Below are 20,618 nucleotides of genomic sequence, written 5' to 3' on the forward strand. Positions count from 1 at the left end.
GTTTATTCTAGATATTTTATTATTTGGGGGCAATTGTATTATTGACGTCCTTTTTGAAATTGTTACTGTAGAGCAGTGTGTCCTAGAGTGGGTGATGCTGCCCCCTGGGGGTGCTGGAGTGATTAGAGGATGGGGGCACTCCAAAAACCAAAACTCGATATCCATTGGGTCAATTCCCACTCTTAGCAGCCTATAGGACAGGGTAGACCTGCCCTGTGGGTTTTCAAGACTGTAACTCTTCACAGGAGTAAAAAGCTTCATCTTTCTTCCATGAAGCAGCTGGTGGTTTGGAACTGCTGGCCTTGCGGTTAGCAGCCCAACACTTACCCACTTTGTCACCAGGGCTCTCCTGGTTTAGGGGTGATAGCACAAAAGTTTTTCATTGCCGACAAATGGAACCCAACAGCATATAAAAATAATAATTCCTCATGATTAGATGGGAGTATGCATGTATGGTTCCACATTAGGAAAATCAGTCACATCTGTCTGAGTTTCTGTACTGTGATAGCTTACATGTTGCTATGCTGCTGCTGGAAACTATGCCACGGATATTTTAAGTACTAGCATTACTAGTCATGGACAGGTTTCAGCAGTTTCCTTTCTAAAAGACGAGAAAGAAAGGCCTGATCATCTACTTCTGAAAATAAGCCATTAAAAACCTAATGGATCGTAACAGAATATTGACCAATTCACCTGCTTGTGCCACATCATCAGGAGAAATCGTTCACAGGAACGGGCATTGCGTTTGGCGGACCTGAGGACCTATGAGAGCAGCAATGGACTTGAACATGCTGGTGATTGTGAGCGTGACACAGGACCAGGCAATGTTTTTGTTCTGCCATGCACAGGGTCACCAGGAATTGAATACACTCAGCAGCAGCCAAGAGCATCAACATGAGCCAAACTGTGCCCTGAATACTTGTATTGTAAAGTGGCACCATATTCCTGTGATGTATGGAAGTGGAATATGATCACAAGTTCAAAGATTCACAATGCAAATAAACTAATCTATTTTTCTACTAAATTCCTCTTAATCTAGGATTACATGGAAGTCTCATAATGATAAAGGACCTTTACAAAATTGCTGTAGGCATTTCCTTTAAGATTAGATTTTCCAGTTATTAGTGTACACACTATTTTGATTGTTAGTTGCAGTGTGGGTGCAAAGATGGAGCTATTCAAGCTCAGAAGAACTTCGTAGATTTTGGTTGTTTTTATTTTTTGGTAGTGTTGGTAGAGTAGGTAAGACCAAGAAGGTAGATGGGTGGTTCTTTTGCTTTAGCTAAGTGAGGCTATTAAAATGTTGATGAGATCAAATATTTAAAGACATCAAATATTGTCATGCTGTGACCTAACAATAGCCAGGTGTGGAGTCTACTTCTGAATCTGAATTGGGAAAATCAAGTCCAAGGAGTCTTCAACAAGTTCCTGGAAAAACGCATATTTTGAAAAACCTATGCATGGATTTCATTGTTGTTTTCTTTTTGGACTATAAAATAAATTTGTACTAATTTTTATAACGTGTCTGAGCAGAGTGTAGGATGAGACCAGGCTAAAACATCAGGGTGAAAAGAGCCCTATCGGCAACATGAATTCTGCTCAAATTGAAGCAAGAGCAAGTACCACATTTATGGTGAAACTTGGGTGGAAGAACAGTGAAATCGTTGATGCTGTATAAAAAGCTTAAGAGAATGCCTCAGTGAAAGCAGTTAGCAAACACCTAAGTTGTGTTCAGAAGGGACAAATGAAGTTGTCATGACGTCTGTGGCAGACCATCCACATCAATTTGTAAGGAAGCAATGTTGGTGCCCTAACTGAAGAGAACCAACGCTTAATAACAGAAACGATAGCCAACAGACATTTCAATTGCTTCAACTTAGACAATTCTGACTGAAAAATTAAAGTTGAGCAAATTTTCTGCTTCATGGGTTTTTCAGGGCATTTTGTTTATTGACTTATTGGACAAAGGAAGATAATATCTGCCAACTATGAGAGTGTGTTAAGAAAGTTCACCAAAGTTTTAGCAGAAAAATGCCCAGGAAAACTTCACTAGAGCCCTTCACTTACCCAGGCAATGCGCTTGCTCATTCCTCTGATGAAACCAGGGCAGTTTTTTGAGTCTTTGAGTGTTGACGGGAAATCCTTAGGCTTCCAGTTTTTATCTGACTCCTTCTGACTTCTTGATTGTAATATGAAAAAACACTGAAAGGGCACCCATTTTTCGTCAGTTAACACTGTGCAAAAGGCTGCATGACATGGCTAAATTCCCAGGACCCTCCATTCTTTAAGGATGGACTGATATCACTTATAAAAATGTGATGACGTTTATGTTGAGAGATAGTGTTTATATTTTTTATTTTGTCTTTTAAATCCACGTTTCCACAGAACTTTCTGAAGTTCCCTCAAATTATGAGCTCATTGTGCTGTCTGGATCATTGCAAATGCCAAGCTCTGGAGAGACTTTGGCAGTTTTATCAGTCTTACTTTCAGTGATGATATTTACATATCATAATATTTCAGTGATTAATACTTCCCTTTCATAGGTAGTGTCATTGTACAAGTATAATTCTGAATATAATTACTCAAATCATCATTTTTCAGGCTTGGTTATAGCTGGCATTCTGTAACTATGTCCATTGTAGTCCAGAAGTTTATGCTCAAGGTGGTGCTGTTCACCCATAAATTGGTGAAGTTTTTGTTATCGCTATCTGTTCCAAATCAGGCAAATAATTGGGACTATCCCTGCTTTGTGTCACCCCGATTGGTCCTCACCCAAAATCACATCATATAAATGAGTAGTTATCCCTTATTCACTGTAGCTTACATGCTAGAACTCAGCCTTAGTATTTTGTTTTAGGACACCTTTTAGAATACCACTTTGGAGTTCCCTTCATATTTGGGAGTTAGTTTTTTTAGATCTCAAATAGTTGAAAGGGTTGTAGGTCCTGGTTCCTTGTGCAATCACGGACCCTGTGTAGAGCTTCCCAAACTTGCAGTTATGAGGGCAAGTCAAACAGTATTGCTACAAAAACATAGACATTTTTACTAAATCAAAACATCAAAATGTGAATCTTTATTTTCTACACATCTTCTAGACCCCTGAAAGGCAGGGTTTTCCATCTCTCTTCACTACCTCAAAATGGCATTTTGACTTCCTAGAAGAACTCAACTTTCATTCCTTGAAAGTGTTCTTGGAATTTGGGAAGTCTAAAGGGCAGTAGGGTGGATGGGGTAAAGTTTCCCAGTGAAATTCTTGCAGGACAGCTCTTGCTACCCTTTAGGACTGAGCAGGGCCGCTGTCACGATGGGAAGGCATTCTTAGGTGCAACATTCTTGGCCTTTTTCTCACTAATGCAGTTTTTCATTTTCTTAAAAGTTCTTTATAATGAACACCTGTGATTGCTCTGTGTCTTTCAAGAGAACCTATCAAGAAGGGCTCCTTTGAAATCCTTAGAGATAGTTGCTTTAGCTTCTGAGCTGATGTCGCTGCCTTTATTGAATTGGCCCAGCAGACCCCTCCGAAGTCACTGTTTGGATTGGCCCCAATGCAAGTGTATTGCTGAGGAACTGTGTCTGCGGCCAGCCCCTGACTGCAGAGACAAACACAGTTTGTATGGAATAAGGCGTGCGAGGATGAACTAGAACCTGAGTAGTAAGGATTTTTGACCTACCCATGCATCAGAAAATATTCATGTGCGTCATTTTTGCAAGGATTCTGTTTTCTGGACCACCCTATTATAACTCCTTCCAACAAATGTACAAATGTGCTTGACACGATGGATGGATGGATTGTGATAAGAGTTGTATGAGCCCCCAATAAAATGATATTGAAACAGTAAACTAGAAATGCAATTTATAGGTGTGGCCATGGCATGCTTGATTTAAATATTGTTTTGTATGTTTTTTAGATTCGGGGATTCCTGTCTCGGTTTGATAATGTCCTTCCTGTCAGCCTGGCATTTGACAAATGCACCGCTTGTTCTTCCAAAGTAAGTCATTTTGCATGTGAGGCACTCAGTTTGAAAAGTGAGCCCCTGAGCTTGTGACCGCTGCCTTATCAGCCAGAGGCATTGCGAGGACAGGGCTTTGTTGGGGAGGGCTGGGGATGGAACCACCTGGAAGGATATTCTTGTTTTCATTTATCTGTATTCATTCTCAATAGAGAAACCAGATCTGAGAAAATGTGGTTTGTGTTGTACGGGGGGGGGGGGGTCCCCCTCCCACTCTTTAAAGTGTCTCTCAGACGTTGGGGACACCAGCCCCTCTTGTCTTTTGGAGAGGTACATAATGACCAAAAAAAAGTAAGCAGATTAAGAGGCTGGTTGGATCTGTAATAAAAGGGCCTCTTGGGCTTTGATCCAGGGGCTCTAAAAATAGACTTGGTGTGCTGTCCATTGTAATGGGAACGGCTGATGTAGTTCAAGACTACGGTGCAGGCATTTTTTTTAAATGGACTTTGAGGCCCTGTCTCTGTTATTTTGCATGTACACTGTGTATCACTGCAGATGTCCTGTTGGGTGGCTCTTTAAGCTTCCTGACACCAGGGTGATTTTCAACCGTGTGATTTTAAAAGTCGGGATCCTCTATAAGTAACGCTTTTCCCATGGAAGCACTGTTCACAATTATATTGGCAACATGAATCTCAACGTGTGGCCTCTCTGTTATCTCTGGGGACTTCTCTGCCATGGATGCAGCCTACCTCAGGCAGTGTGGACGAGATTGAACTCTAAGGAAATGCCTCCCCTCTGCGCTGACTTTGAAAAGTCTCCATGGGTTGTCTCTTATGAGAAGCACCTCCCAACCAGTTTCTCCACGAAGCTACTAAAGGCTGGCAAACAATGGAGATGACTTGGGTTCGCTCAAAAATTAAGTTGTTCTTCTTGTGACACAAAGTCCCTGTACTGTACGTGCTGCTGGGAGGTTGTGATCTGCCAGTGTGGCAGTATCATCCAGGAGCTCGCTTTCCTGTCGTGTCTGGAAGGTGTCTGCTGCAAGGTGTAAGCGCCTCAGCACAGCCCTCAGGACAGACATGTGCACTTCTGTCTTCAGCAATGTGAGTTGTAGAAAGATCGCTCCAGCGGAGCGCTTCTTCCCCCTTGTTTCCTTGAATGGCTGAGCGAACTGGTTTCAAAATAACTTGGCAGTGTTTAGTTTCATATTGAAATCGTTTGGTACAGGTGCCAGAAGTTTCTCTATGGCTTTATGTAGGTCTCTCTCGTCAGTGAAATCAAGATTGTTAGGTCCTCCAAGTGAAATGCGAGCACGCTCCTCCTTACTTTTTCTGTTAATTAAATTGGCACTTGAGAGACTGTTTATCAAAGAATTCACACGCATGCTAGGTTAACCAGGCCCCTTTTCTTCACGAGAGAATAGGTTTGCATTTTCCTTTCACACTTGCTGTGAGCATTAGATTAAATATAGGTATCATTTTTGCTAACAAAATTATTTCCTCTTGGTGGTCCCACTCGGAGTCCTGCTTTACGTAAACATGCTGGAGGGATTAATGCAGGGTAACTCGGGCTTTAACAGCTGTGCAATTCCCATGCCGATCACTTTTCATGCGGTCTGGGGATTCAGTTTCTTTTGTGCTGAAAAGGTTGCTTCGTTGGTGCACGTATTTCCTTACAGTAGAAACACAGCATTTCCTCACTTGGCTAACTTCTTTATTTGCTTAGGAGAATGTCGTTCTCTGTTATCTGCAAACCTAGCACTAGTACTCTGAAATGACAGGTCCAATTACATTTTCTTCTCTGTACATGTGAATTTTCTTCATGCATACTTAGCACGATGTTTCTTATACTGAGTCATACCATAGTTGTCATTGTTTCAAAAAGATTCTTTGGGGCTAAAAATGACTTTTAAAAAATTCTCCTTTGACATTCATGAAGTAATTTTTTCCTTTGCAGCTTGCTGTATTTTTGCTGGGTTTTTTTAACTCATAGGACCAAGGCCATACTTGTGTCTTGTTTTTACCACAAATTTAGTCAGAAAGGTTAAGAAGTAGAATAAGCTTTACTGAGTAATAATATGCTCATTCACTACCTTACTTACATAGTAAGTCTAGACCTTTTATGGAGTCTGGTGCTTGGGTGGCAAGGAGGGCCTATCATTACACAGCAGTCATCTAGTCTCTGTTGTCTCTTACCTTGACCGCTAGCTGGACGAATACTCCATCTTACAAGAAAGATACTGAGGAACTAAGAGGGGACACACAGGGGCTTGCTTTTATTCCAGTTTCTGCTTATTGTCTTACAAACTTTTCTAAAATGACCAGATCCACCACTGGACTTTAAAAAGCTTTATCGGTTTCTGAACTGTGTTCTGCTTCTCAGAGGGAATTTGGTATAGATAAGGGTGTTGCAAGGAGTCCCTAGGGGTACAAACAGCAGTGCCCTTGGCCGTGAACAGAAGACTGGTGACTTGAACCCCCAGAGGCGCCTCCGAAGAAAGGCTTGCCGTGTCCTCCTGAACATTCTCCGCCTTAAAAACAGCCCTGTGAACATCCTGCTCTGCACACTTGAACTTAGGATTTGAGAAGTGACTTAACTTTTTATTTGATATCATTTCAAATGTACAGAATAGTTATAAGGATAATACAAGTAACTCCTGTGTGCTTTATACCCAGATTATCCAAGTGCTTTTATTTTGCCCGTTTGTGTGTGCACATTCTCTCCTCTACTTCATTTCAATCTGTGTATGTGTGTGTGTACCAAAAACCAAACGCACTGCCATTGAGTCAGTGCTGGCTCATAGCAACCCCCTGTGGGTTTCCAAGATTTTATCTGTTTTTAGCGTGCTTCCCAACCTTCCAAATGCTGTGGCCCTTTAATATGGTGGGGACACCCCCACTGATAAAATTATTTTTGTTGCTACTTCATCAGTGTAATTTTGCTACTGTTATGAACTGGGAGACCCTTGTGAAAGGGCCATTCGCCCCCCCCAAAAGGGTCGGGACCCACAGGTTGAGAATCGCTGGTTTGCAGGAATAGAAAGCCCAGTCTTTCCCCCTCAGGGCTGCTGATGGTTTCAAACTGCCAGCCGTGCAGTTCTCAGTCCAAGTCTTAACCACTACACCACCAGGGCGTGTGCGCCCACGTGTGCACATGCGCCAGCATTGATTCAAGGGCAATGAGCTATGCACACACATGCACATGTACACGTATACATATTTTTGTCTATTTGAGAGAATAACTTGGAAATAGCATGTTCCGTCACCTTAACTAATTCAGTACATACTACTTTAAGAACAAGAACATTCTCTTACCTAAACACAATATGCTTATCAAATCCACACAATTTAATGTTGGTACAATCTAATTCATAGTCCGTATTTCAAATGCTCTTATTTGTACCAATAATGGTTCTGTATAGTCTCGCCCCACCAACCCCAGACCAGGATTCAATTAGGAGCAAGCATTGCACTTAGATGTTGTATTTCTTTGGCTTCCTTCATGCTGGAAAAGTTCCTTAGCCTTCCTTTGTCTTTCTTAACCTCAGCATCTTGAAGTGCAGAGGCCAGTTATATTGTAGAATTTCCCTCCATTTGGATTTGAGTAATGTTTCTTCATGATTAGATTCAGATTATAGATTTCTGGCAGGAATACCAAAGGGCTGTTGTGTTCTCATATCAGGACTACATAATATATTTTATCCCCTTTGGTGATATGCCACGTTTCCCTCTCCATATTTGCAACTGCTTTCTCAATAGTGAGAAATCTGGGTTGAATTATCCTCTCTATTCACGAACTTGCTCATAGTATGGTGTTAAGCTCCGTAGTTGTGCATAGTTCTTTTTTGCCAGGTGCAGTTTAATACAGTGATTCCACTATAGTCTGTATGCGCACAGGTTAGCGAACAAGTGTATGCATTCTGACAGCCCTGTGCACCCATCTCGGAGTCCCTAGGTGGTGCAGATGTTTCACAGGCTTGTCAGATAACAGAAACGTTGACAGTACTCAGAGGTGCCTCAGAAGAAAGACTAGCAGTCAGCTTCCGAGAAAACAAAACAAAAACAGCCATCAAAAACCCTTGTGAAACATGCAGGGGGGTCTCCAGGAAGCAGCATAGACGCGGTAGAACCTCTGCTCCAGTAACCTATAGAACATTTTCATCACTCCAAAAAGATCTTGGGGATGGAGGTGGAAGGAAGGTGTTTATGGAAATATTTTGAGTGTTCTCTTTCTATAAGGAGTATAAGTAGGGACCTTCTGGTGTCTGTGGGACCCAGAAGTCAAACTTTTCTCACAGCTGCCAAGCTAGGAGCAAGGCTGTGCCCGAGGAAACTGTGCGTGGAATGTGCTTGCTTTTGTTGCCCAATTCTGTCACCCACAACCTTGGTGATATTTCGAAAGTAGACTGTTGGAGGATGCAGGCCCCAAACGTGGTGTGTGTGCCATCCGGGTCCCGCCCGCTGCACAGACGGAGCAAGTTGTGCACGGAAACATGCTCTTGAGATTTCAGTTCGTGATTAGCAGGCCTTTAATAATGGACTCATTCTGGTGTTTGTGTGAACTGGGAGCTTCTGCTTAAGCTTCTCCATGTGACTTGTGTGCATCAGTACCTGCTTGTTTTGTGGCGCCCAGCAGAGACTGGTATAGGGATGAGTAGTATTTGCCCGCTGGCATCACCCTACAGTCAATGGGTCTGTCTTTCTGCCTTTGTCACCCGGTGCACGGATCTATTCTTGTGATATAACCCTACCTTTTCTCATCTGCTATCCCTTCAGGAGTATGATGGACCCAAACCAAACCCAGCTATTTAAATTTCCTCTAAGAAAAATCTCTGTCCCAAAGCAACGAACTGGTAGCCGAAGAGCTTGGCAGGCCGAGAAGCAGCCCCTGGACTTGGAAGGAAAGATTCCAGTTTTGCTGTGTGTCAGTTAGCAGGCACCCATTTATCCAGCTGACATTTGCTTCCCTGTGGCATGCCAGAGATACAGGCGGGTGGTTAAAATAACCGCAGGGCTCCACAGAGCTCCCTGCACTGCGTTGTGCTCCACCTGGCCCTGCGAGAGTACCCCCCAGCCGCTGGCTTTTGTCAAGTTGGGCACAAAGCAGGAAAAACCATGCAGAGCATGACTTCTGAATTAGTGTTAAAGATGACTAGAAATTTCTAGAAAGACAGAGGCACAGAAGAGGGAAGAGAGAGGCAAAAGGCATTCCACACAGTGATTGGCCGGTATAATAACCAGAAGCAAGAAAACTCAGCACCCTTATGAAGTTACCCAGTTGTGATGGAGCCTTATAGACCACCTGACAAATTGCCCCTTTGGTGCGTGCCATTTCAGCTTCAAACTATTCCTTGACTTGGAATGGGGTATACTATGTGTTGAAGTCCATGGTGCTATATGGATGTTTACAATTCCATGAGATTCTTTCTCGCCTCACACGGGGGTTTCTTAACGCAGCAACCTGGCAGCTGCAGTGAGGTAGCATTGAGGAAGGCAGGAAGACGGGGTTTTCAGGCTTCTGGCCCTACCTCCTTTACCGACTGGCCAAAGGCCTGAGCAAGGTGCATCCCCCTCCCCACTGTCTGTCTCTGCAGCTGCTTTTGTTCAATGAGTCAGTTGGCTGAGATGAGCCCTGGCTCTTTTGGCACTCTAAGCTAATAGCTTTAATGGTTTATATTCCTGCGGCTTAATTTTACTTTGTCATATATTCCACACATATTTTAATTGTAGAGAAATCAGAAAATGTATTGAAGTAGAATAGAAGCAAAGATTCCACCTACTCAGCTCACTGTCAGACATTGATCTCTACTCTTCTTTTTGACTTTATTTTTATCCATGCAGCTATAGGTACACGTGGATGATATTTCTTTCCACCATTCCTACTGTAAGTTTAAAATTAGCTTGAGACAGAGGAATTTGTGGTGCTACATCAAGGGTACTTCCCGCTCATCGGATTTGATAGGGTTTTAAATCTCATTCTTTTAGAAGGACTGGCCGAAGTCCAATCGGAAGAGCTCCCCAAAGGTTGTGCCAGGAATTTTTGCATACAGTTTCTCTGTGGCCACTATTACTCAATTCTGGGCTCCTGCCTGGTTGTCCTTCCCTTCTCCCAAAGGGACATAAATCTGTGATTTGGAAAATGATGAGTAACCCTCAGGTTCTCTTTCCCAGTGAGGCCTCATGTCTCCCTTTCAGTGTCCGGGTGGGTGGTGGGAACTGTATCCCATCTCCTGGCCCTAGCAACTGGTGTTGCCTTAATTGTCCAGAATGGCTTGCTTCCCAAAAGGAGATGGAGTATCCTGCTGGAGCCAGTGTGGAGTATTGACTTGCAAGCCCTAACCTCAGAACTCTTGGCTCTTCACCTCCTTGAAAAACCTCGGGTATTTCTCCCTTTGCTTCAATTTCCTCATCCATAGAGTGGGGGAAATATTTTCTGTGTCCCAGGGAAATTGCAATGGCTGACATGTCTCCAGTTCTGTGTGACCAAGTATCAAGGCTTTTGTTTACTCTTGAGACTGGTGTTGACATCAGAAGAAGGAGGAGGAGGAGGAGGAGAGCCCTTGTGATCACATTAGGTCTTTTGGGATGTGTGGCTCCCTTTCTGGGCTCGATGTTTGTTCACAAGCAGAGACAATGAAAGACCTAATTGAAGATCTGCCCTGCCTCAGCTCTAAAAGGCTGCCGAACCTTCCATCAGGTTTCTTTTTTTTTTTTCCATCAGGTTTCATGACCAAACCCAACCCACTGCTGTTGAGTCAATTCCAACTCATGGCACAGTCACCTTAAATGACAGATAAGACTGCCCTGAAGGGTTTCATGTCCAAAGCAGGCTACTGCATCTTTCTCCCAGAGAGCAGCTGGTGGGCTCCAACACTTTAACCACTGTACCTCCAGGGGTCCCTGGTCTCATGCCCACGACTGCCCCAAACCTCTCCTGATTCCAGAGAACTCAGCCCTGCTCGATACTTCTGACCTCTGGTCTTCCAAGATCATCAAATCAATGCTTAAAGTTTGTGTTTCTTCACCTGTGTTTGTAAGGACACACCTAGCCTGCCTGAACACAATTTCTTTTTTTTTTAAGGTAAAAAGTTTATTTTGAGGAACATAATTTATACTGCACATTTTCAAATCGAGTGACATCAGAAAGCAAAAGTGGTATAAATTTTTTTCTTAAATCTCGACACATGGAAGTTTAGCACCAGCATCCAAAATGAACAAATAAGGGGGGGGGGGGAAGCATTCACTATATATTTCAGAATTCTTTGCTTGGGGTTCTTCCCCATGTGATATTAGTATTTCTTTTTTCAATTCATATTACCAAAATAGTAAAAACCAGGAAAAAAGATATAAACCTGGTGGCTGCTGAAACTGAGGAGGTGGCTCTCTTGTCTTCCTTGCAGGGATTCCTAGTGAACACAACTTCTTACAAGATCCCCTTTGTATCCAAGGCCAGCAAGTTTAGGGCTCTGTTCTGTTTAGACAGTTCCACTGGCCAAGACACAGTTGCAATTTATTGAAAAACTATTTTCCTTTTCATTTGGAATTGATGGCGTTCATTGTTAGCCTTTCCCCAAACCCATCCCATGACACAGTGGTTCCTAAATATTTTGAGTCGTAGACCTTGTTCAAGCTCTGGTGGAAATCGTAAGCCCGGCTCCTCTGAGAAAGGCCCGGGCACAGTTTGTCTGGCAGTTCCACCAGGAGTCCTCAGCATGCTGGTAAAAATCCTAGCAAGGCACCCGTGCGCTCCTGTTTCCACTTCGTGTGCATCCTCAAGCTCTCCTTGGGGAGAACCTGGGAGAGGATGGGGTTCCCTCAGCCTCAGGTCTTTCTGGGTGGCTTTCAGAAGTCACTGCCTCTCCTTGAGGACTGTAGAAAAGAGGAAATCGGCCTGCTCTACCACTAGGTTTCATTTGTTTGTTTGTTTTTAAATCGGAGATCCTATAGTCTCTTGGCCAGGGATTTAATACATATATCACTCCATAGTTCAATCATGTCAAGTAGAATTGTATAATTGCTACCACAGTCAGTTTCCAGATACTCGTTTTCTACATGGACTCCTTGACATCATCTCCCTTGTCCCCAACCACCACCACTGTACCCCGGACCCCCCACCGCAGACATTTCACTCTTCAGGCCCACTGCATCCTACTGGGGAGTCCAGGAAGATAGGCTTCCTGGAGTTAAGGAGGGTAGGTCGCCCTCTACCAGTAGAGGACACTGATTGGGGTCTCGGTGGGCAGAGAGCCCTAACTTGTCATCTGTTCTTTCCTTGTTATGTATGTAATGCATGCATTCTCTCCACACCTTTGGACCACAGAGAGAGTGCAACATAGTATTAACTGCTGGACTCTTGAAATAAGGGAGCCATCGGCGTGAACTAGTAAATGTTTTATGGATGTGCATGCTTATACATGAATAGGTTGCATGCTATGTTGGTGGTAGCTACTATCAAGTTGGCCCCCAGTTCATTACAATGCCATGCACAAGGGAACAAAATGCCCAGTCCTGTGCTTTCCCCAGACCTTTTATGGATTGGACCATAGGACGTACCTTGACTGATTTTTTCAAAGCTAAATCATCAGACCTTTCTTTCTAACCTGCCTTTGTCTGGAAACTCGACTGAAACCTTTTCAGCACCATAACATACAAGCTTCTGCTGACAGATATGTGGTGGCTGTGTACCCTGAAATATATTGACCCCAAATCAAATCCAAATCTGAATGGAAGGCAAGCATTCGAGTACTTCCTTGCAACTGCCCGTTCATCCTTCTATAGTCTTTAAAATACTCCTATCTTTACATGAGCTCACTTGAGTGACTTGTTATTCAGTTCTACAAACATGTAAGCTCCTGTTCCATGATGTAGTTTTAGATAATGTGCATAAGACGGCATCTGAACATCCTAGCGAAATGCTTTTGGACAGAGTGGTACAGTTACACACGCTATAATCCGGTATACGAAGTTGGCTGGAATGCCCCTCACATAGAAGGCATAACCAGTTCCTGGCAAATGGTCACCATGGATTAGGTATGTTGTGGATGGTAAGAAAAAGTAATGGGTGGTTTGGTGGGTTATTAAGGAGCAACACAGCAGGGATTTCTAAAGAAGTCTCCTGCCCACAGGGAGCTCACCGTCTGGCAGCCAGCTAAGACACATGAGCAGAAAGCCTTCTGTCTACCAGAATAGAGGTAGGATTTATCTTCAAACGGCAAGCGGTAGCTGATCTCGAATCTTACAATGCTGACTATTTATTCAGCTCACTTCTTTCCAGCCTTTCCTATCTCCTTGGTTTTGGCTGATTTTTTCCATGATTTCTTATTGTGCTGGAAGATAATTTCCAGAGTATCTTAAAACAAGAAGCCCTGGGAATTCATCAAAGTGAGTTGTATTTTATAAAGGACACATTCTGGCCAGGAACTCCGTGAAAGTTTTTGCTTACTTTCCTGCCGCGTTTGTTTTGTTTTAAGATTTTATTGTATTTCTAAAGGACCTCTCAATGTTCTGTGTGATAAAAGATTGTGACAGTATCCTATTCCCAAAGTTATCGTCCTTACAACCTGTTTATATAATGTTTTATGTGATGATAATGATAAACTGCGGTATCTGACCTCCCCTAGTTTAAGTGAATTTTTCATCGTAAAAATTTTGTTAGGAAAATTCATCTTAACAAAGAAAAGCCATATTTTTCTTTTCTAGAACATATAATTGCTGTTCAAAGTACATGACCAAAGGGGTGTAAACATTTTGGATTTATGGCCATCGGACTAAAATTGGAGGGTGTTTCCTCTATTGTCTTTAAATTGCAACAGCAGCGCCAACTCTGAACAGTGAATGGGAAAATAGACCAAAGCAAGTTTTGTCGATTCGCTCCTCCAGCCAGTGGATGTGGACTCATAGCTGCCCGATAGGACAGGGTAGAGCTGCCCCTTTGAGTTTCTGAGAGTAGACAGCCCATCTGTCTCCAAAGGGAGCAGCTGGTGATTTAGAACTGCTGACCTTGCGGGTTGCAGTCCAAAGCAGAACCACTAGACTGCCAGGGCTCCTCCTGTGCCAGTTAGAGAGCCATTTTGATAAGAAGGTCATGGCCATTCCACCGTGTCTTGAGAAATGGCGGTCATTAGGGTAACTGCCTGGTCTCCCCACAGGACTACTTTGAAGATTCTGTTAAATAGTAACGTTTTTACTCAGAACTTACCTGGTATCATAATTCTAGACAGTGTGTCTTTTCAAATGCCTCTGGATTCACTGAAGCATGCAGATATTTTTAAGACCTTTCTTGGGATGGAACTCCATAGAGACGATGTTGTTGTGTTACTTGTAAATGTGGGAGCGGGGACTTGAGTTTCTCCCACTTCTCGATTGTCCTTCAGATTTTCCTTGAAGGAAGGAGGTGGCAAAAGAGAGGTTGAGGCAAGTGTCAATTGCGTACTGTTGTGTTAAGACCACGCATTTCTGAGTATAACATGAGTACAATACCACGCTTTGTTAAAGAAGTTCGTAATTTCCTGAGTTAAACGATAATTGAAAATATACCCATATCCAGATTTTCCTTGGTGATTCTGTTGGACCTGACTGAGTTCAATTATAATGTAAATAGTTTTAAAAAACCAATAATGAGTGCAAACGACTTGGCAGCATAATATACAAAAACAAGTAAAACAAAACATATACACATCTCTCTGGGCTGTGCCAGATGAGTAATAAGAACGTCACTCTGACATCTGTTGTGGCCTAACCTCTCGCTACTTCCTGTTCTGGGAATATTCCAATAAGCACTGGATGGATACCTGGAAAAACGAGTCCTGCAATCATCTTACCACATGCTCTGCCCAAGGACTGCAAGGAATGGACCTGTTCAACATTGTCCCCCAGGGGGCGCTGTGCACTTGATCCAGTTCTGCTGCAGCAGTACAAACTCTTGGAAAATTGCTTCAGCTCTGTTTTTTCCCTCATAATGGCCCTGGCAGTGGGAAATTTTTGACCTTTGAGGGTAGGTTTGATTTTTCGGAAACAGCCAAAAGTAATTAGAAACTGTGTTATGAATCAAGGGATGAACAATTTGCAGAATGGAACATATATAATAAGAAAACACTACCAGGGCATACGATGACATGTGAGTCTAGACCATGACTCCTCAATTGACCTTGCCAGTCTGTTTGCTGGGAAGAGGCCTTGATGTGATTGGTAAGGTGGAAATGAACATCAGCTTGGGAGACTTCTGACAGGTTATACAGCATCCCGAACTTCAGTTTCCTTAGGTGTAAAATGTTGGTCCATGCCACAGTGGGAGTTTGCCAACAAAAGACAAGCCACATGCCTTGGAGAAGCAAGAGCAAGATGGACCTCCCTGTGTGTCTAGTGCAGCAACAAAGCCATGTCGGCTAAGGGTGGAGAAAAATCCAGTGCCCGGCTTCCTTATCAGAGAGTGTCTGGGCGGCAGGCCCCTGCTGAGGTAGCCTGGATGGGAGAGGTGGAGGCAGCTCATCCTTCCAGCAAGCTAAAGGACATTTTCTTGGCCTTGGAGACAAGACGAGCGCTAGTGTACCAAGTGTGGAGGAGCTGGCGCTCAGTGAGTGTTCTTGATTGCTCCTTTGTCCGGCAGAGAGCAGGTGCCTCTCCCATTTCCGTTTATAAATGTTCTCACTTTATCATCTGCAGCCCCAAAACCACTTGGTGAACTTAGAAGGTGACAGAAAGGAAAGGAAAGGAAAGGAAAAAGGAGGAGCTGTTCTTTTTAAAAGGGCATGGCTTCACGAGGTGGAACAAATAGTAATATGTTCAGATTATTGGGTTCCTTGTATTTTTTCTTTCTTTTTCCCCTTTTGCTTTTCAAGTAGTCTCTTGATCCAGAAGTTTAATATCAACCCAGATGAAGCTGAGATTGAATGTCCCCAGATGTGTGTGTCTTTGAATCTTTGTATTTCTTAGAGGCTACTGGCACCCTAAGTATCTGCAGACAGTGGCGGGACAACAACTTTGGGGGAGCTGGTAAACTTTGGGAAAGGCTTCTTGACTGTGTTCCCTATGGGTTCAAGCATTTGGGAGCAGGGCCATGGGAAGCCCAGAATTGCAGTCCATGTTCCTGGCCCTGGCTGCTCCACTGTTTAGCCTTTCTGCAACCTGCCCCACGTTACTTTCTCTTGCCATGATTATAAGCAGGTTGGAGGGTAGGGTGTGTGACCAGCCAGGAAGATCAGCTGCTTGGTTTCAGGGTTTCAAGTGCTGCAACACCCCTCTGCCCCTCGGCATCAGCTTACAGGTGTTCTGTATAAGCACCTCCAGGCTCTCTTTGGAAGGGTGGCTTTCCTTTTAAAAGGGAATCCTGGGACTCAGAAGAATACATTGCCTACGGCAGCACTGCTTACTGTAGAACCAGTATCCTTAGCCTGGTCACTGGGGGTAGAGTCCTCCAGCACGGACATGGGAGCGGGAGTTTAAAAGGTGGTTGTTGTTTTTTTTTATTGTGTAATATGTTTCTTTTTTTATTTGCATTTTTTTCTTTTTAAAAAAAACATTTTATTAGGGGCTCATACAACTCTTATCACAAGCCATACATATACATACATCAATTGTATAAAGCACATCCGCATATTCCCTGCCCCAATCATTCTCAAAGCATTTGCTCTCCACTTAAGCCCTTTGCATCAGGTCCTCTCTTTTTTCCCCCTTTTTATTTGCATTTGTTTATTTTTCTTTTTAAAATCATTTTATTAGGGGCTCGTACAGCTCTTATCACAATCCACACATACATCAATTTTGTAAAGCACATGTGTACATTCATTGCCCTCATCATTTTCAAGACATTTGCTCTCCACTTAAGCCCCTGGCATCAGCTCCTCATTTTTTCTCCTCCCTCCCTGCTACCCCCTCCCCCTCCCTAATGAACCCTTGATAATTTATGAATTATTATTTTGTCATATCGTACACTGTCCGATGTCTCCCTTCACCTACTTTTCTGTTGTCCGTCCCCCAGGGAGGAGGTCACATGTAGATCCTTGTAAAAGGTTTTCTTGAGACACTAAAACAAATATAATTCACTTTCCCGTTTTGGTTAATTTTCAGCTTGAGTTTTAAAAAATTTCAGGAAAGGCACATGCAGCTGCAAAGAAACCAAGATGGAACTGTTTTGAAAATGCAAATATTTCTGGTTTGCATTTACTTAAGGAAGCAGGATTGCTGCCTCCTATATATTCCTTTGAATACAGATATGAAATGACATCATTTGAGTGGCATACACAGACAGCCCAGGTGGTTTTGAGGAAATTCTGAGAAAAATTAAAAGACAAAACAGAATAACAAACCTTAGGTATCATTGCATACTCGAGGCCAAGAAGCAAGAGTGATGGCATTTCTTGGCAGGCGCCCAGGCTCAGCATAGCCCACGCCCAAGACTGTCTCCATAGCTTCCTGTGGTTTTTCCACTGAAGAGAAACAGCCTCTTCCTCGGAGGGTCCAAGATGGCAAGTTTGTTCATCAGCTTGATCGGGAGCATCATATTTCCGCCTGGCGGTTGTGCTCCAACAGGCTTCATTTGGGAATTTTACCACCGTTGTAAATTAAAATTGGTGAGCTGGTTTCACTAATTTTAATTTGTAAAAATTGTGTACAATTGACTTTTGGTAAAATTCAGTAGCTTCTGATGATTATGAATTATCATGCTCTGCTATCATGAAATCAAGTCTCAGATCAAATGCTAGCACACATGGACATTTATTAACCAAAATTAGCCCTGGTAAGAATTAGTCATTAGGCCTGTTGGTCTTTTCAATGTATTCCTCACGTAAACATTCAGTAGAGACAGACATAGCATTATTCTTGCTTCAGGACATTGTCTGATCTTTTAGTTAGATCAAGTGGTGGAATCTGCTGTTAAGTGTCCAAACCTAGAAGCAGATCTGTAGGCCCAGGGTGCCCTGCAGAGAGATTCAGGATGCCCGATTCTTCAAACCCACATGTTTATGCAAGGAGGAGTCCCGGGATAGGGCAAACGCTTAATGAGCTTGTCTGCCAAATAAATCCTTATCGAGGTTTCAGTTCTTCCTTGAGAGAAAACTTCCACCCGTTTACATCCCCACAAGTCAGCCACAGCAAACTCTATGGTGCCCGCTACACATCTAAGGTCTGCATGGTTGGAATCCACTCACTGGTAACTAATAGGGGCTACACGCACAGTTGGAGGGCCCGGTACAATATTTCTTGCTAATCCAATGCCATTATTTTCCTCCATAGAATTACTTCTATCACCCTTTATATTCCATTCAGATAACTGTATTGACTGATTTCTAAGGATCTGATTCTGAATTAGTGGACCTCTCTTTAGTCCTTCAAATTTCAGCCAAGCCCACTGTCAGCAAGCTGGCTCTAGCCCAGAGTTGGCCTGCTCTGTAAGGCTTCCATGCTGTAGACCTTGATGGGAGCAGACAGTCTCCTCTTTCCCTACAGACCAGCTGGTGGATTTGAACCACTGACATTGCAGTTCGCAGTTCAGCACTACCAGGATTCCTTACATTCCTGATTAAAAAAACAAGTCAGTGATGGCTCAGAGAGATTCTGTTGGACAGGGTAAAACTGCTCTTGTGGGTTTCTGAGACTGTGATCTTTATGGGAGTAGAAAGCCAGCCCCATCTTTCTCCCACATAGTGACTGGGGTTTCAAACTGTTGACATTTTGGGCATTTGACTCAATTCTAGAATTCAAAACACAGACCTTGTTTTTTGTGATGGCTGATTTAAGAGAACAGTGTGCAGCTGTGAAATTTTGTTTCCTGATCAGGAAAAAATGCAGAGACCGTGGTGATGTTGAACACAGCTTTCATAGAAAACTCGTGTTCGAATGATTTTCTCATTTCAAAAAGGGTAAACTGCTGACGGATGACTTTCCTTATTCTGGATGTCCATCAGTCTCCTGAATGGATGAAAATGTCGACTTGTAGTGCATTTGGAGTTCATGCCACCAGGTCAGACTGTTGATCAAGCTTTCTATTTAGAGGTTCTGAAAAGATAGCTTAACAGTCTGCAACCAAGAAAGGCCTGAGTGGTGACACATGAGGGACTGGTTTTGCCACCACAGTGCACCTACTCACACAGCCATCTCAGTGTGCCAATTTGGGCAAAAAATCAGCATGCCTCTCTTGCCCCATGCACCTGACTCACCTGAGCTCACTCCATGCAACTTTTTGTTTCTTCGAATGAAGAAATGACAGTGATTTAATGCCATAGAAGAGGCAAAGTGAAAAATGGGTGTGGGGCTGTCAGCCATCCAAACGGATGAGTTTGAAAAATGTTTCCAAGAACAGAATCACAGATTTGACAAGTGTATTAAGTGTAAGGAAGAATATTTTGAAGGTGATAGGTTGTTTTGTAAAATAAATAAATAAAAATTTAAATATATAGCTTTGGGGGCAGGATGTACATGCCAGTTTTGGGGGTGGGTACCCCTGCATATGTTGGAAGAAACCATAATGTGAAGCACAGAGTGACAAAAAGATGAAAATACGATAGAGAAAATTAGAGACAGGAGGATACAGTGAGAAGGCAGAGCTTTCGTGTAATTGGAGTACTGGGGAACAAAAGAGAACAGTGCTCTAGCAATATTGGAAGACATTAAAGCTGAACATTTTCCAAACAAGACGTCAAGCTTCAGAATCAAGAAAGCATAACAAATCCAAATCAGTATATGTAGGACTTTAAGAAATGTATGGAAAAAATAGCATGAAAAGATAGTGGAAAATCTCTATGAACTTTTGGAAGCCCTTTTCCATATAAAAGTCTACACCTATCCCCAACATAATGAAATTGAAGGAAACAGAAGGCAACGATAAATCTTAAAAGCTGTGAGAGGGGAAAAAAAAAGACATTAACGTCACAACAGTGATGGCCAGACTGACACTTTGGCATGTCAACAGCACGTTGTAAGCCCGAGACTGAAAGAAAGAAAGCTAACCCAAGTTTTCAAACCCATCAAAATATGCCATTCAGGAACGCAAGGAAAGAGGAGGCACCAGTGAAGCTGAAAGGTATTTTCAAGTAGAAGTAGAACTCGCCACTGTCAGGCCCAGGTTTCAGACAGCGTGTGGAAGGACTGGGGCGGTGGCAGATTGGAGTGTAGGGTGTTCTCTCCGCTGGGCTGCTGTGGCCCAGCTCGGAATACCGGCTCTCGGGAATAGGGTTCTGATGTCAGCACCAGATTTTTAAAGTGTTGGTTCAAATGTAGACTTCCCTCCCTACCCCAAATACTCCATAAGTAAACCAACCTGTGTCTGGGATATTTCTAGCTCAGGCTGTCAGTGACATGTAAATTGATCATAGAGTAATGTATAAAAAAATTTAAATGATCAGGTGACTAAATTTTTTTAATAGAGCTTGCCTGGTAAATATGTGCTTATATATTGCTTAATTCTGAATTTCAAAATTAAGTGGGATTTGTAGGACCAAAATTCACATTGTACAAAAGTCACTCAGGATAGTAATTTTCTTAATGAAAGCTGGCTCCTGGTGCAGGGGAATTAAAAACTGTTTTTACCATAACAACTTTATTGATGCGATGGAGTAGATCTATTAGATAAGCCAGAATATTGTTTTAGGAGGAACATATCCAATTTAAAGGGAATAGTGTACATGGTATTCATGACTTGATTCTTTTAAAAATTATTTTATTAGGGGCTCAT

At 42.9% G+C, this 20,618-nt stretch overlaps 1 protein-coding gene across 2 annotated transcripts in view; it reads left to right on the forward strand.

Annotated features, from left to right (window-relative positions):
* The window catches only part of ATG7 (autophagy related 7), a 273,741-nt gene that overhangs the window by 113,828 nt on the left and 139,295 nt on the right, over positions 1 to 20,618 (forward strand). For both annotated transcript variants that reach the window (XM_075550029.1, XM_075550030.1), the window contains one exon: positions 3,909 to 3,989. In XM_075550029.1, the coding sequence (XP_075406144.1) occupies positions 3,909 to 3,989 (81 nt within the window). The remainder of the gene's footprint in view (positions 1 to 3,908; positions 3,990 to 20,618) is intronic.

The sequence above is a fragment of the Tenrec ecaudatus genome, chromosome 5, assembly GCF_050624435.1.
Source record: "Tenrec ecaudatus isolate mTenEca1 chromosome 5, mTenEca1.hap1, whole genome shotgun sequence".
In the NCBI taxonomy this organism is placed as follows: Eukaryota; Metazoa; Chordata; class Mammalia; order Afrosoricida; family Tenrecidae; genus Tenrec; species Tenrec ecaudatus.